General features: G+C 43.7%; 1 protein-coding gene and 1 non-coding gene across 5 annotated transcripts in view; one reads left to right on the top strand and one right to left on the bottom strand.

Moving 5' to 3' along the window:
• Positions 1 to 297: 297 nt before the first annotated feature.
• On the bottom strand, positions 298 to 379 carry TRNAS-CGA. Its single transcript has one exon. It is a non-coding gene; the product is annotated as a tRNA-Ser (tRNA).
• A 306-nt stretch (positions 380 to 685) lies between these two features.
• Positions 686 to 16590, top strand: part of SMARCC2 (SWI/SNF related, matrix associated, actin dependent regulator of chromatin subfamily c member 2) — a 58755-nt gene continuing 42850 nt past the window's right edge. For all 4 annotated transcript variants that reach the window (XM_030196765.1, XM_030196767.1, XM_030196764.1 and 1 more), the window contains exons 1-17: positions 686 to 815; positions 1732 to 1851; positions 3691 to 3776; positions 3967 to 4048; positions 4152 to 4244; positions 9168 to 9237; positions 9571 to 9640; positions 9894 to 9969; positions 10816 to 10947; positions 12344 to 12459; positions 12594 to 12718; positions 12864 to 12923; positions 13011 to 13048; positions 13362 to 13492; positions 13713 to 13784; positions 14026 to 14139; positions 14721 to 14874. In XM_030196765.1, the coding sequence (XP_030052625.1) occupies positions 705 to 815; positions 1732 to 1851; positions 3691 to 3776; positions 3967 to 4048; positions 4152 to 4244; positions 9168 to 9237; positions 9571 to 9640; positions 9894 to 9969; positions 10816 to 10947; positions 12344 to 12459; positions 12594 to 12718; positions 12864 to 12923; positions 13011 to 13048; positions 13362 to 13492; positions 13713 to 13784; positions 14026 to 14139; positions 14721 to 14874 (1650 nt within the window). In that variant the 5' untranslated portion in view covers positions 686 to 704. The remainder of the gene's footprint in view (positions 816 to 1731; positions 1852 to 3690; positions 3777 to 3966; positions 4049 to 4151; positions 4245 to 9167; positions 9238 to 9570; positions 9641 to 9893; positions 9970 to 10815; positions 10948 to 12343; positions 12460 to 12593; positions 12719 to 12863; positions 12924 to 13010; positions 13049 to 13361; positions 13493 to 13712; positions 13785 to 14025; positions 14140 to 14720; positions 14875 to 16590) is intronic.

Genomic DNA, 16590 nt, shown 5'->3' with positions numbered 1-16590 from the left:
CTAATAATTTCTCTACGTCGTGTATATAGATTTAGCGCAAGTTAAACCGTACATACATCAAGTAGACAACTACCTGAGCTTCGTAAATGGGCTTCTATAATCTGACCACCTGGTGCAGATTCGGTAGTGACTTTGCTTGGCTTTGACCTTTCATTGCAAACTGTGGGGATTAAAAGCAAAGTTCGAGAAAAGAAGTGAAAAACCATTTCCAACAAATTCAGTTGAATTCAGGATGGGGTGGGGAAATAGAAAAATTAAGACCGCGAAAATAAACTAGAAAACATAAAAAGCCATTTCCGTCACGGACAGGATTCGAACCTGTGCGGGGAAACCCCATTGGATTTCGAGTCCAACGCCTTAACCACTCGGCCACCGTGACTCCCAGGCACCGCCGCGCACAGCTCCCTGACAGAGCACGACAGTGAGAGTACGCGTTTCCTTCCCCATCGGCCACTATAATGTATTAATCTTTACATTCCCTCTAGCTCCTCTCTTCTTCTCGCAACGACTTAGTCTGACTGCAGCAGGAAAACTCTTTGGGCGAGCGGGCAGTTGTCTAAGGGAATAAAATTCAGCAAAATAAAACGTGAACAGGGTTCTTCTCGCCTTTATAGTCTCCCTCCTCTCGGCAGGTGGCGCTGTGTGGCGATGGTTCCGGCTGCGGCCGGCAGGCGGCGCTCTGAGCCCGCGGCGGCGCTCGGAAGATGGCGGTGCGGAAGAAGGACGGCGGCCCGAATGTGAAATTTTACGAGGCCTCCGACACTGTCTCGCAGTTCGACAACGTGCGCCTGTGGTTGGGCAAGAACTACAAGAAGGTAGTGGAGCTGGAGGGAGGAGAGGGCCGGGCGGAGGGCTGGCGCTCCACTCTACCCTGCTGCCCCGCCCGCTCGCCCGCAGCGCCGGGACCCGGGAACAAAGGGGGGAGGAGCGGGGCCGGGCCCCCGGAGAGAGAGAGAGAGAGAGCCGCAAGCAGGGAGGGGGCAGAGCAGCCTTATTGGAATACTGGCTATACCATACATCTGTCTGCAATTGAAAATCCTCTTTCCTGGAGTGATCCTGGCAGCCCATAATTCCCCCTCCCCCTCCCCCTCAATATCTCCAGTGCCCCTCACTCCCAATCTGCTCATCTGGGTGGAGGGGAAGGCCCCTCGTGTAGAAAGGAAGACGGCTGACAGCCGGCTAAGGTCACTGTGGGGCAGTGTGGATACAGATGATCCCATCATTGACCTTCTCTTGCACATCTTTGACCCTGTGCAGTCCAGCAGACAGACTGTCGGATGTGTGCGTCTGCCTCAGCTGCCTGCCCCTTCCATTGCTGCTTCCTCACTTGTAACCTTTGCTTGAGTTTGGGTGAGGAGACGGTGCTCTGTGAAGTGGGGTCGGGGGGGGGTCACCTTTGTCCAGCTGTCCGTTTCAAAGGAGGTGAAAGGATCCTTTTATTGTGACATCACAATTCCACGGTGACAAGTCTTGATGTTAGGGGCAGATGAGGTCAGGAACACTGGGGATTCTCCTCTTGTGAGAATGGCTCAGGTAGATCAAAATCCTCCCTGCTCGCTTCAGATCATGTGTCAGTGCTGTGACTGCTGGTGATGCCACGTGGACCTTGCTTCTTGTGGTTGGTGTCTGATACAGGAGCTATTCAGGTCTGCCTGTATCCTCCATAGTAAATTATTCTCTGGCTTTTTAAACCCTTTGATACTAATCTTCTGTCTTTCTTCTCCTTTCTAGTACATCCAGGCAGAGCCTCCTACCAACAAATCCCTCTCCAGCTTGGTACTACAGTTGCTTCAGTTCCAGGAGGAAGTGTTTGGGAAACATGTCAGTAATGCACCACTCACCAAACTACCAGTAAGAGTCAGAGGCACTGTGCCTCTCCTCCTCCAGTATTCTTCCCCCCTAAAGTGCTGTTAGCTCCTGCTATACTATATTACACCAAGTGGCAGTCTCCCCTCAACAGCATGCTCCCTTTTCCTACTATACAGCCATAAACTAAAATGTGTCCTTTTGTGCTCACCCCTCATAACACTGTGGGGGTAATTTTTGAACTACCACAAAATACATCAGTATTTGTTACTCATGGATTTTATAGTAGTTTTCAAAATAAAAGTATGAGTGCATTTTTACTTTGAAAATGGCCTAATGAAAAATTACCCATGTTCACTTGCACCCTTTTTTGTGTGGATACTTTTTATTAAAAAATTATGTTTTTGAAGATATGAACGTGTTATATCCTGTTTCAGTTTTCAAATGGTGTGAACAGTTTCCCATATCTCCCTATGATGCCTCCAGTTCCTATTATAATCCCTCCTGTTATATGCCAATATGCCCCCACAATGTGCCTGTCTTCTGCCCTACACCCTTGCTCCCTTTTCCCACGGTTCTTTAGATGAGCAGTAGGTTTGCTGGGTGAGTGAGAAAATAAAGATGGTATTGATATTTAAGAAATTGGATGAAAAAAGCATTTTATCTGGAGACGCTGCGAAGCAAGTACAGGAACAGAGGAAGTGAATTCTGGAAGTGAGTCAAAGTTGGGGTTATAGCATTCCTTTCAGGATGGTGGGTGAGAAGAGACGGCTGAGGGGAGACATGATAGAGGTATATAAAATAATGAGTGGAGTGGAACAGGTGGATGTGACGCGTCTGTTCACGCTTTCCAAAAATACTAGGACTAGGGGGAATGTGATGAAACTACAGTGTAGTAAATTTAAAACAAATCGGAGAAAATGTTTCTTCACCCAACGCGTAATTAAACTCTGGAATTCGTTGCTGGAGAACGTGGTGAAGGCGGTTAGCTTGGCAGAGTTTAAAAGGGGGTTAGACGTTTTCCTAAAGGACAAGTCCATAAACCGCTACTAAATGGACTTGGGAAAAATCCACAATTCCGGGAATAACATGTATAGAATGTTTGTACGTTTGGGAAGCTTGCCAGGTGCCCTTGGCCTGGATTGGCCGCTGTCGTGGACAGGATGCTGGGCTCGATGGACCCTTGGTCTTTTCCCAGTGTGGCATTACTTATGTACTTATGTGGTGTGGGCTGAGAGCCTCTAAACCAGAAATAAGGCAGTGTCTTCTTCTAACACTAAACTTATCAACAAACTCTGACAAGGTTGGAGAGGAGAGACAGGACCATAGTGGAGAGGATGCAAGGGTCAGTAGACTGTAGATTCCTAAAGGGGTTGGTGGCAGCTGGATGAGACTATAGAGAAGGGTGAATGGGGGAGGGACATAACCTTAGAAATCCAGGTGAGAGCAGATGGAAGAATGAACTAGGTCAAGGCAGTGGCCGTGTTAGTGAATTGAAACTGTAGAGCATAGTACTGGTCATACAAAGAAGTTGAGACAGAGCTTTGCAGCATTAGAGTCAGAGGGTTCATCAGAAGAGGTTCTGGCCATGGAAAGCTTCCCTCATGTGTTGCTACTACAGTTCCGCTATAATACAGATATGCTGATACTGTATTTTAGAGCTAGAGGGTCTCTGCAGAGTGCAGCAATAAAAATACCTTTGTACTATAGAGGGGATGTGGGGATGAAGTTAGGGGTCAGTACCACCTGCCAGCAAGAGCAATAGGAAAATATGGGAGGAAGAAGAGAGTTAGGATCTTTCTCTTCTTATGTTTGGAGGGGATGTCAGATCGCTTAGGGTTCTGCCCTGCTCATAACTTTCTCCCTTTTCAAATCTATTTGTAGATTAAGTGCTTCCTGGACTTTAAGGCAGGCGGAGCTCTGTGCCACATTCTGGCAGCAGCCTATAAGTTCAAGAGTGACCAAGGATGGTAAGTTACAAGATTGGGTGAAGGGGGAAGAATGGTTGTGGGACTTTACACTCTTGTTGTTTGGAAACCCAGAGCTTGGACACACATGCACACTCTGCTATTCTATTCCTGGGGCCCCTCTCCCACACTGGTGCATGAAGAACTAAGGGCAGTGACGTCATATATTGCTTTTTTCCCCTCTTTGTCAAAGGCGGCGGTTTGATTTCCAGAACCCCTCACGCATGGACCGGAACGTAGAGATGTTTATGACTATTGAGAAGTCCCTGGTGCAGGTAATTGACCCTATCCTCCATTTTTCCTCATGTGGCTGGAGTGAGGACAGGTTTTTATGTTTTTGTTTTTTCCTTCTCATTTTGTGCGTTTTTGTTCCTGCAGAATAATTGTCTGTCAAGGCCCAACATTTTCCTGCAGCCGGAGATTGAAGCTAAACTGCTCAGTAAACTGAAGGACATTGTGAAGCGTCACCAGGTATCACATGCCCACATCTCCCTTTGGGGTATGATTGTTATATCGATAGGTTGAGCAGGTCCCAGAAATGCAGCTCAAATTCAGATCCCAGCACCTAACTGGCTTCACTACCTCAAAAGAGGGTGAGCAAGAGAAGCACCAGCATGTAGGATCAGCTTTGAGAAGTCCTAAAAACTTTCCAGCTGCATGGACAGCTAGAGGTTCTGATTCTGGTGGATGTGCACATTTCATCACATGGCAGAGTAATCCTGTGAATGTTTATTACTTTGTGGCTCTCTATCTTTTCCACACTATATGGACCTGTTTTTTTCACTCTGCTTGTCTGTCACTCCTGAAGGAGGTGGAACTATGCATTCAGTAGTTACATTTGTCTGTCGTTGCTGCTACTACTACTAGTGCTGTGTATTCAGTGGCTGCTGCTGCTGCGCTAATTGAATTTAATTCCACACTTCAATTCTGATTTTTCCAAACCGGTTTAAAGTGGATTACAATAAGAACAAATAAAATTACATTTATCAGTGTTACATATTGAAAAAATAAAACATAAAAATTCAGGACTATTTAATACATTCTAATCCTGCAAAATATTTTTTTATTGTAAAGTCTTTTTATTGTTAGCAATAGGAAGAACAGACAAATTGAAATCAAGGAATACAATAGCAAAACAACCTAATTAGAGCAAAAAAAGAAAAAAACAAAGAGTTGTTCACCACTCAACTCAGGGAACCTATCTCTTATCCCTACCCTTCCTCTGTAACCATAATTCACTAATCTCTATAGTCCAGGGAAGTGATAGTTAAACCAGGGTGAGCAAATACCAAGAAAGGAATCTCATCAGTACAAGGTACTTCATAAAGTGAACTCCTAAGGAGCTTAGCCGAGATTGGGTGGCAGAGCCGGTGGCGGGAGGCGGGGATAGTGCTGGGCAGACTTACACGGTCTGTGCCAGAGCCGGTGGTGGGAGGCAGGGCTGGTGGTTGGGAGGCGGGGATAGTGCTGGGCAGACTTACACGGTCTGTGCCCTGAAAAGGACAGGTACAAATCAAGGTGAGGTATACACAAAAAGTAGCACATACGAGTTTATCTTGTAGGACAGACTGGATGGACCATGCAGGTCTTTTTCTGCCGTCATTTACTATGTTACTATGTTATTTAAAATCAACCTGTGAATTCTGGTGGGCAAAATATGAATATAAGGAGACCAGATCAATAGACAAGGTCTTTGGCACTTAAAAGTAAGATGTGCTTCTTTAGCTTCCCACTGGTTTCTCCACTGTCAATAGGAAGGAGCATCGGGCTGCACCCACCTCTGCAGTATACACATTTTCCCCACTAAAATAGCTTTCCAAAGTAATTTATGTTCTTTCTTTCTATCTTTGTGATGGTCAAATCCAGGGGCATAGTTAGGTGGGGCCACAGGGGCATGGGCCCCCACAGATTAAGCCCTGGCCCCCTCTACTTTGGACCCACGCCAGCTGAAGTCTTCGGCGTCTCCGCTGATGATCTGTTTCTGACGTCCTGCATACACGTCCTGTATGTAGTCCCATGCAGGACGTCAGGAGTCAGAAACATCATCAGTGAAGGCGCCAGAGTCGACCGGCGCTGGAGAAGACTTCTGCTGGCGGGGGTTGGGGATCCCCGCCAGCCAAGGTACCTGGCGGCAGCAGGGAAGGGGCAGGGGGGCAGCGGCTGGGGGAGGCGGGCTAAACTGTTCCCCTCCCCCCCCACATCGGGCTCTGGAACCCCTCCCACTGAGGTCTGGCTACGCCCCTGGTCAAATCATTGCTTATCAATGCCACAGAAGTCCGGACTTCAGGACCCAATAATTGATCTGTGTAGGTCAACATCTTAGTCCAAAATATTTGTATAAAAGGACAGGCCCAAAAAGCATGTACCAAAGTGTCTTCTGTTCAGTTACACTTTACACCCAACGGTGAGTTACGTTTTGCTTTATTTGCTAGTATTTGTGACCAGTAGGCCCTATGAATAAACCTGTAATGGTACACTCCCAAGTCTGCTCCATATGCCACAGATGGGAGAACACTGATAGTACGAATAACATCAAAGGACCTCAAATGGCATCCTATTTCATGTTCCCAAGCTGTGTTTATAAGTGTGTAATCTTTCTGGACCCATACCTATATCCTGGCTTTTTAAAAACAGTTTTCTTAATCTATTCCCAGTAGGAAGTTGAAAGTGGGCTATGCCTGTACCTCATATAATGTAGGAGTTGATGATAAACAAAATCTGTGTCCATTCCCCCCCCCCCCCCCCCCCCCCACCGGAACTAGTTGTATATCCGCTATGCTAGTGTTTCAAGGGAGCCATCCTAATTAAAGACGTGTTCAATTAAAATTAAGCCCAGCTCAGTTTCAATAAATAAAAATCACATGTATTTCTGGAGAAAAAAAGGCCATTATCCCTAATGGATAATTGATTAGTAGTCCCAGGATCCCCTTTCCACAATTTAATCATATCTTTTCATTCTAACCGCATAGATTTCACAAGGCAGCTAGTTTTCAACTTAGATGGTAGTGGTGTAGAGGGGGTATTCAGTAAAAAAAAAAAAATTTGAGGTGCCAAGGTGCAATGATGGCTTGCTCTTTCTCTAAGGGTGTTTAATCTTGAGTATTCAGAAGCCAATCCTGCAGGTGACGAAGCAGACGTGCCAAATTATAACTTCTTATATTCAGAAGCCCCAAACCACCTACCCTCCAGTTCCCATAAAGATATTGAAGCTTTAATTTTGATCTCTTCCCTCTCCAACAAAAGCGTCCAGTTATTTTATTTAGTTTCTTAATGTCTTTTTGTAGTAAATATATGGGGATTGTCTGTAGAAGATAAGCACTTGATGCAAACTAATTCTGCCATTCAGCAACAAGGGTAGTGTCCTTCAAACCATCTGTTGGCGTTGAATAGTCTCTAACAAGGTTTTAACATTCAGGGGCCCAATAGACTTCATATCTACAGGCAATTGTGTTCCTAGATACTGAAAGGAACCCTCAGCCCAATGCAATGGAAATGAATCTCCCCATGTTCTCCTTAGTCAATGCCTCAGATTTAAAGAAATTCAAAGTAAATCCCAAGAAGTTCTTGTATTCAACAAAACTCTTCAGTAGGGTGAGTAAAGATTCAGGAGGGTTAGTCAAGTGCACCAAAAAATATTAGCAAATGCTTCTATTTTAAACTCCGTGTGACATAGAGGCATATTTTCAAAGCACTTTGGGAGTCTAAGTTCCATAGGTTTCTATGGAACTTTGGGAGGCTAAGTGCTTTGAAAATGAGCCTCTTAGTGTGTTAACATAAATAATAATAAGAATGAAAGCGGGCAACCTTGTCTCATCCTTTTAGAAACTGCAAAAATATCTGAGTAATAGCCATTAACCTATAACCAAGCTCTGGATCCAGTAAGTAGAGCTCTCACTGCTGAAGTAAACCTACTTACTATCCCGTATCTTTCTAGGGTTCCAAACAAGAAGTCCCACCTAACACGGTCAAAAGCTTTTTCTGCATCAAAGCTAATGACCAAGGTTGGCCCTCCTTCAGTTGTCATCACTTCCAATAAGGCTAACAATTTCCAAATATTATGAAACACACACCCGTCCTTGACAAATCCTGCTTGTGAGTCCACTGTTATGTTATGAGGTACCCTTGCCAACTGATTTGCTAAAATTTTTGTTAACAATTTGGCTTCAGTATTTAGCAGCGAAATAGGATGGTAGGACCCCGGCATTAAAGGATCCTTACCTGACATAGGTAACACTATTATTTGAGGCAGTGTCAAGCTAGGAGGCTTAGGTTTTTGATCCACAATTGTATTAGCAAATGGAGATGATTATTATTATTATTTGTTACATTTGTATCCCACATTTTCCCACCTATTTGCAGGCTCAGTGTGGCTTACATATTACCGTTAATGGCGATAGCCGATTACGGTATGAACAAATACATGGTGTGAATAATACAAAGTGATATTGTGGTGGAATGAAGTACATGTGTATGGTAGGTTGGATTGGGGGGTCTTAGAGAGGGAGAGGGGAAGAAGAGTCAGGTAATGTTCATTAAGGTCTTTGGTTTCATTGTGACGTAGGTGTCCAGGTATTTTATGTTGAGACGGTGGGGTATGCTCTTCTGAACAGGTATGTCTTTAGTGCTTTCCGGAAGTCTAGATGGTCGAGCATAGTTTTTTACTGCTTTTGGCAGTGCGTTCCATAGTTGTGCGCTTAAATAGGAAAAGCTGGTTGCATAGATGGATTTGTATTTGAGTCCTTTGTTGCTTGGGTAGTGGAGATACAATAGAGTCACCCAGTAGCTTATAAATTTCAATTCTAAACCTGTCTGGGCCAGGTCACACTACGCTGAATTGCCCAACTCATCTCATCTGGCAAGATGAGGGCATCTAGTCTTATTCTATTTTCTCTACTGATCTGTGGCAAGTCCATACTATTTAGATAACTAGCACTTTTAATCCCTCCCCCAAAGATTCTAAGCAAAGCTGTTGATAATAGTCTTGAAAGAGTTTACCGGTTTCTCCATCCGTATTGACCTCCCTTTCCTGCTGTATTCTTCAAATTCAAGATCTTTTTGGACCCTCATAATAATGGATTAATTGCACTAAAAGCTTCTTATGCTTGTTACCATGTTTATACAATTGGTACTTAAAATATTGTATGGATTTCCAGGCCCTCTGGTGTAAATCCTGCAAATAGTTTTTAAACAATAAATATTTAATTACCAGTAAAGAAACAGCTTTGCAGGGCTTTTTTTTTTTTTTTTTTTGAAGTAACACATTATCAGCTCTATACTAGTCCTGCAAATATTTTATCCAACAAATAGGTTTTGAATTGATGTTGATGAACCAAACAGTTATTACATTTTTCATTGCTGTCTTAGTTGTCTGAGCCTTATTTTGTTTTGTTTTAGGGGACAGTAACTGAGGATAAGAGTAACGCATCCCATATTGTCTTCCCTGCACCCAGCACCTTGGAAGAAGGTGAGCCCTTTTCTTCAACTGCATAATCTGCCTTGTTTTGTCTTTTTAAATGTCCTGGTGCCTAATCTACTCCAGGAGACACTGTAACGTGTTCTGGCCCTGTTTAATGCTATTTCTTTTTTGAAACTTTAAATTTTATTGAGAGCTTGAAATGGTTTAACAACTCTGAACTATTAAAGTAATGTTTCAATACAGACATTTTAAGGTAAAAAAGAAAAAATAAAACAGGCAACTCACTTTATTCTAATACAAACGCTCTCTAGATAATACCCCACCAACCTCCTTTACAGCAGCACCCTCCTTTAATGCTATTTCTTGTCTCCTTGCTCTCAGAAGAGTGGGTGCGACCAATCCTGAAGAGAGATAAACAAGTTCTCCTGCACTGGGGCTATTACCCAGACAGGTGAGAGAGAGCACAGATCACCCACCACAGCATAAAGATGTGGCAGAGTTAAACACATACAACTGTTGCAGGGTTAAAGGCACAAGGATGTGGAGGGTTATGGGGATGGAGATGATATAACTATGTGGCTGGGATCATTACAGTCCTGGGACAGGGTTGTACTACCTCTTATAGTTGTGGGTGGAAGCAAGACAGCAGATATATATGGAGAAATGAAAGCTAAGAAGCTCTGCATTTCATGTTTTTTCTCAAGTTATGACACCTGGATTCCAGCAAGTGAGGTAGAAGCACCAGTGGAGGATGCACCAGTCCCAGAAAAACCCCGAAAGGTAACTTGCTTGTCCCAGTAGCATAGCTCAAGTCCTGTGTGTCAAACCACACACAGTCAGTACATACTTTGTTACCCTATTCTGTGCTCATTACCCTGCTAGCCTCTGTATCAAGGCATCAGAAACCTGGATTGTCCCCAGGACCTGAGTAAATTGTTGATTTCCTACCGTGCAGAAGTTAGGCTATTTTGGAATTAAATTCCAAATAGGACAAATAGCCTCAGTTCAACTGGCAACCATTACAGAGTTGGTTAAGCTGAAAAAAGACCTCAGGTCCTCTATGTTCGTCTTTCTTTTGGCAGCCTAACAGCTCTCTACATGATAATCTAGAGGGAAGAGAGAAAAACTGAGCATCTGCAGCAGCAAAGCAAAATTATTTCTCACCATCAAATAAAGTGATTCACTGAAGTCCTTGGATCAGAACTTGGGAAGTTTTCAACCTTATCACATTTGGTGATATCTTTCCCCACCAGCAACTTGTCAATGTCTGATTCAGTAAAGCGTTTTATTTTGGGTTGTTGTTTTTTTTTTTAATTTGACTCAAAAAAAAAAAAAAGAAGAAGAAGAAGAAGAACCATGAACAAAGGCGAAATACAATGCTGTATTATTAGTGTTATAACAACTGTAAGCTACTAACCATGCAGAATCATGTTGTTCCCCCTCCCCCCCCTTCCCCAGTGAAAGGTATAAGCGGGTTTGTAATTCTTCATGCACTGCTACAGTATCTAATTCTCTGTCAGTAAAGCATTTTAAACCACTAAGGGCAGATGCTGGAGCAGGAACACAGGGCTTAAGGTAGGGGGAATTAGAAAATAGGGCCCAGGCTAATACGTTTTTGTGTTTCAGGTCCATGCAAAGTGGATTCTGGACACAGACTCTTTTAACGAGTGGATGAACGAGGAGGATTATGAGGTGAATGATGAGAAGAGTCCTGTTTCACGTAGAAAGAAGCTATCAGCCAAGACACTAACTGATGAAGTAAGAGCCTTTCTCCTCCCCAGTGCCTTGGCTCTGTTAGAGCTCTAGGATTGAGCAGAGTAAGAATTGAAGAGCACTTTTTTTTTTTTGTCAGTTTTGAGTTTTGCAATTTCATTCATGGTATTTTAATGACTGTATTGAATACTGTATGCAAAACTCACTCAGTTCAAAAGCGGTTAGCATATCTAGATTTGAAAAAGGTTTGGACAAGTTCCTGGAGGAATAGTCCATAGTCTGTTATTGAGATGGATGTGGGAAAGCCACTGCTTGCCCTGGGATTGGTTGAATGGAATGTTGCTACTAATTGGGTTTCTACCAGATACTTGTGACCTGGATTGGCCACTATTGAAAGCAGGAAACTGGGCTGGATGGACCATTGATCTGACCCAGTATAGCTATTCTTGTATTCTCAAAATTGCTGCCAATGGACTGAGTTTTGGAAAAGTGCTCTTCAATTAGTCTGTCCTCCAACCCTGCCCTGGGAATGATCTTTCCATATCTCTTCACTCCTAATTTTCTCCCTATCCCCCTTGCTGTTGTCTCTCCTCCCCCCCCCCCCCCCCCCCCCCCATTAATCTCTTTTTTTTTACTGCTCACCTCTTTGTCTCTTTCCCTTGTCTGTGATTCCCCCTCCTGACATGTTAACCTGATTTTGACACTGTGTACTGCTATGGATTTACAGCCTGTCTCACTGACACAGACTACTCAATAATTACTGTGGATTCTTTTGGATTCGTATTAGGCAAATGAGACCTTTATTAGAGGTGCCAAAATCTACAATGATTAGCTATATACACAATCATTACATCACTGGTCTCTACTTCTAAGCATTGCTAAGCGTTCTTAGACCAGGAAAAGACGCTATAATACACTATACATACAACATCACTGGTCAGGAATTTCAGTCCTTTATCTCATCAGCTGGGAGGCCTGTTGCAGCGAAAGCCCAAAGTCTCCTTATGACCAGGAACAAGTCCTCTGCGTGATAAGTCTACCCACAGGTGAGCCTCAAAACTCTGCTGCAACAAGCCCCCCTTTTTATAGGGCTTTGAACTCATGTTCAGAGCTAAGGAAAATTACAGAATGCTTCTCTGTTCAGGTAAACAAGCCATACTGTGGGAACGTGGTCACATGTTTTCCAAGACCAGGTGGCCAGGCTGAACTCAGAAAACAAGCACCATCCTTCTCTTCACATACCAAATTAATTAAAGCTGTGTCTTATCTTCTGCATTCCAACTTATTTTCGTACAATCAAAGTTAAACAATCATTTTTAAACAGAATTACTTCTAATCAACAATACAGACCCCGAGTGCACTGGTTGGTCAAGAAAGAGTTGAAAAACAATCTTTAAAATTCACTTTTATTACACACTGGGGTCTCTCTTTGCCCTTGAAGGTAAACAGTCCAGATTCTGATCGAAAAGACAAGAAAAGTGGGAATTACAAGAAAAGGAAACGGTCTCCCTCTCCTTCCCCAACCTCTGAGGCCAAGAAGAAGAACAGCAAGAAGGGGTGAGGCAGATGTCAACTTTGAGAATTTTTCTGGCACTTCCCTGGAGAGAGGGGGATCTTTTGTATTAGTGGTCAATGGCTTTTGGAACTTTATAAGCTGTACACAAGTTACTAATGCAGGTATATTTTTACAGTCCTTCAACTCCATACACAAAGTCCAAACGTGGGCACCGTGAGGAGGAACAGGAAGACCTAACCAAAGACATGGATGAGCCATCCCCAGTCCCAAATGTGGAGGAGGTCACGCTGCCCAAAACAGGTAACTCAATTTGGAGTACCACTGGACCTAGGCAAGTCACTGCTGCTGGTCTCCAGTTCACTACAGTGACTCCTGCTGAGAGAGCCTGGGACTTAAATGCAGGTTTTGATAAGGATTCTTCTAACCTGGTGCCTTTCTTCCGTAGTGAACACGAAGAAGGATTCGGAGTCTGCACCGGTGAAGGGAGGCACCATGACAGACCTCGGTGAGAGCTGCTACTCCACTTTCTCAGTTTCTGATTTTCATCTCGCAACACCTAATCTGAAACATACTGATTTTCTTTACTTTACAGATGAGCAGGAGGATGAGAGTGTGGAGACAACAGGCAAGGTGAGAGACTGAGAACAGGGGAGTGGCATGGTAAGACATAGGGAAGGGAGCAGCATAATACAGGAATAGGAGAAGCAGTATGACTAGGGGATAACTTTTTAGTCCAAGCCCTGCTTCCATGATGAGCTTTATAAAGTACTTCTGAAAGCAGTGGGAGGGAGGTGTGACAGGATTGTAGGGGCCATTTTGGGGGAGAGTCTCTATATTCAGAGGTGCTGAGTATTCTCTTGATTGGAGGCATATTTTGGGCTATGTACTGTTGTCTTTTTGAGTTCTCTTCAGAACAGATATGAGGGCTTTATGGTTTTGTCAGGATGAGGAGGAGAGCTCTTCAGGAAGCAAAGGGGAGCAGGTGAAGAATGCAGACCTCCATGAAGACAATGTGACAGAGCAGACGCACCACATCATCATTCCCAGTTATGCAGCCTGGTTTGACTACAACAGGTAATGCAAAGAGGTCTGGTGAGGTCATGGGTTGTTCCTGCAAGCCACACTTTGCTATAGGCTGCTTTTACAGTGTTACCCTCCCAACTGGGCCACCATCTGAACTGGGCCTGTGCCAACACCAGGGTAGTAAGGGGAGCTCAGGCCCTGTTTTGTTTGTTGTCTTTCGTCCAGCTCGGCCTCTCATTATTAATGCCTTTCTTACTTCTCTATCTTGCAGTGTCCATGCTATAGAACGTAGAGCATTACCAGAATTCTTCAATGGCAAGAACAAATCCAAGACTCCAGAAATGTAAGACAGTGCCACATTGTGAGAAGAAGTGCAGTGGGAATCAGCAGCAGCCTTTCATCGCTAGTACTCCCGAATCCAGTTATAATCAAGTGTGCAAAAATATTGTACCCTTTAATGCATGCTAACATGCACACTGATAGATCATCACTTACATGCACTCAAACATGCAAGTGCACACACTGATATGGAGTATAACAGTCTCTCTCTCTCTCTCTCTCTCTCTTTCTGTTCTTTTGTCCAGTTACCTCGCATACCGTAACTTCATGATTGACACGTATCGACTGAATCCACAGGAATACTTGACATCCACTGCATGCCGTCGCAACTTGGCTGGAGATGTATGTGCCATTATGAGGTATGCAGCTAAGCTACTCTGCATTCACCTCCTGTGTTAGCTCTGTATAGTCTCAGTACAGGAATAGCAGGAGATGTTTTAGGGCAGGTCTGAGATTTATTGGCAGAACTGTGTGTGCTGTTCAGTGCTGAAATAAGAGGGAACTACAGAGGACTAAGGTGCATTGGCAAAGCTATATGTGTGTGAGGATTTTTGGTATTGGAATGGCAGGAAATGCTGTAGTGCATGACAGAGGTACATTGGTAGAGTTGCTTGTGGAGGGTTTCAGTATTGGATTAATGGGAGATGCAGGACAGAATTGGGGTACATTGGCCATGCTTTATGTTGGGGGGAGGGTTCTTTGTATAGGAATAGTAGGGGAGCCCTGAGATGTATTGGCAGAGCTGTATTTGCTGCAGTACGGGTGGCTCTTTACTGGAGTAGCGAGGTGCTGCAGGGTAGAATCCAGGTACATTAGGAATAAAAAGAATGCTGTATTTACTGATTACTGAACTAATAGTTTTAAAATAAATCTCAAAGGTTTTATGGTGTAGTTTTTCTTTTGATTGAGTGTAAGCCTTTTTTGTGTCTCTGCCTCTCAGGGTTCATGCTTTTCTTGAGCAATGGGGGCTCATCAATTATCAGGTGGATGCTGAAAGCCGACCAACTCCCATGGGACCCCCACCGACTTCACACTTCCATGTTCTGGCTGACACTCCCTCCGGGCTGGTACCACTACAGCCCAAAACCCCTCAGGTACGCTCAGGTGCCTTTGCTGCAGGATATACATAGTGATTCAAGTAATCAGACATGCCAAGAAACCCAAAGGTGAATGAAGTTCAGCCCAAGGCTGCCCTTTGTTTTTGGTTGCTGGAGGTGGATGTGGTGCTGGATCCTATGATCTATGCTGAAAACTTAAATCCATACTGAAGCCCGTTGAACTGATATCGAAAGTATAATGCATAAATGCAAGAATCCTTGAACTCCACTGATAATGGATAACATATCACAAAAACACACCAGGAGTAATAGACATGTATTAAATATGGAGTAAAGCTCTCAGATATATTACACTCCTATGTGGCACTCAAAATAAATAACCGCTAAAAGGGTGAACTCATTGCACTTCATTCATTGGTATAAAACTCCAAAATAGAAGGTGCAATTTTTAAGTGCAAATATGTGCAATCTGTGTGTTTGGAAATTAATAATAAATTCACAGTTAATGGCTTAGTTACTAACTGAGTTCACCCAAAACTATAAAAGAGCCAGCATTATGAATAATCCCAAACTCTTTTCTCAAAGTTCAAGGCTTAAAGTTGGATGTATATAGCAAACATATAGCAACTTCAGTTCCCAGATGCAAAGCAACTTGGAGACCCACCCTGCAAAATGATGTCACAATGATGTGACATCATTGATGATACATGATGTGGAGGAGTGGCCTAGTGGTTAGGGTGGTGGACTTTGGTCCTGGGGAACTGAGGAACTGAGTTCGATTCCCAGTTCAGGCACAGGCAACTCCTTGTGACTCTGGGCAAGTCACTTAACCCTCCATTGCCCCATGTAAGCCGCATTGAGCCTGCCATGAGTGGGAAAGCGCAGGGTACAAATGTAACAAAAATAAAATAGATACTATTGGAGATTCTACATGGAATGTTGCTACTATTGGAGATTCTACATGGAATGTTGCTATTCCACTAGCAACATTCCATGTAGAAGGCTGCGCAGGCTTCTGTTTCTGTGAGTGACGTCCTGCACGTACGTGCAGGACGTCAGACTCACAGAAGCAGAAGCCTGCGCGGCCACATTGGTGATCTGCAAATAGTAGCAACAGTGGAGGAGTGGCCTAGTGGTTAGGGTGGTGGACTTTGGTCCTGAGGAACTGAGTTCGATTCCCAGTTCAGGCACAGGCAACTCCTTGTGACTCTGGGCAAGTCACTTAACCCTCCATTGCCCCATGTAAGCCGCATTGAGCCTGCCATGAGTGGGAAAGCGCAGGGTACAAATGTAACAAAATAAATAAATAAACTTTGACAATGAACAAAGCAAATAGATTCTTTGTGATTCTACTAATTAACACAGATGCATGATTTAAAAAGGTTAAATAAATTCATTAAAAAATCTCTCCACCCTCCTCTGTACTTTGATACTAAATGGAATTAAATGATAGTGTTCCATTCAATACATTCGTTAAGTCCCAAGGGAGAAACTGTCTGAAGTTCAAGCATACAGAACTGCTTGCAGCGGGGCCAAGACAAAATCCCAGTCCTCACCCCTCCTATTTGTTGTTTTTTTTTAAGTATTCCCATGCTTTGAGTGTCCCTTGGTCTTTGTACTTTTTGAATGAGTGAAAAATTGATTTACCTCCGCCTGCTCCACACCACTCAGGATTTTGTTGACCTCAACGTATCCCCCCATAACCATCTTTTCCAAGCGGAAGAGCCCTAATCTCTTTAGCCTTTCTTCATA

Source organism: Microcaecilia unicolor, chromosome 3 (genome assembly GCF_901765095.1).
Source record: "Microcaecilia unicolor chromosome 3, aMicUni1.1, whole genome shotgun sequence".
NCBI classification, from domain to species: domain Eukaryota; kingdom Metazoa; phylum Chordata; class Amphibia; order Gymnophiona; family Siphonopidae; genus Microcaecilia; species Microcaecilia unicolor.
The sequence above is the reverse complement of the archived record's forward strand: the minus strand, read 5'-3'. Positions and strand labels throughout refer to the sequence as shown.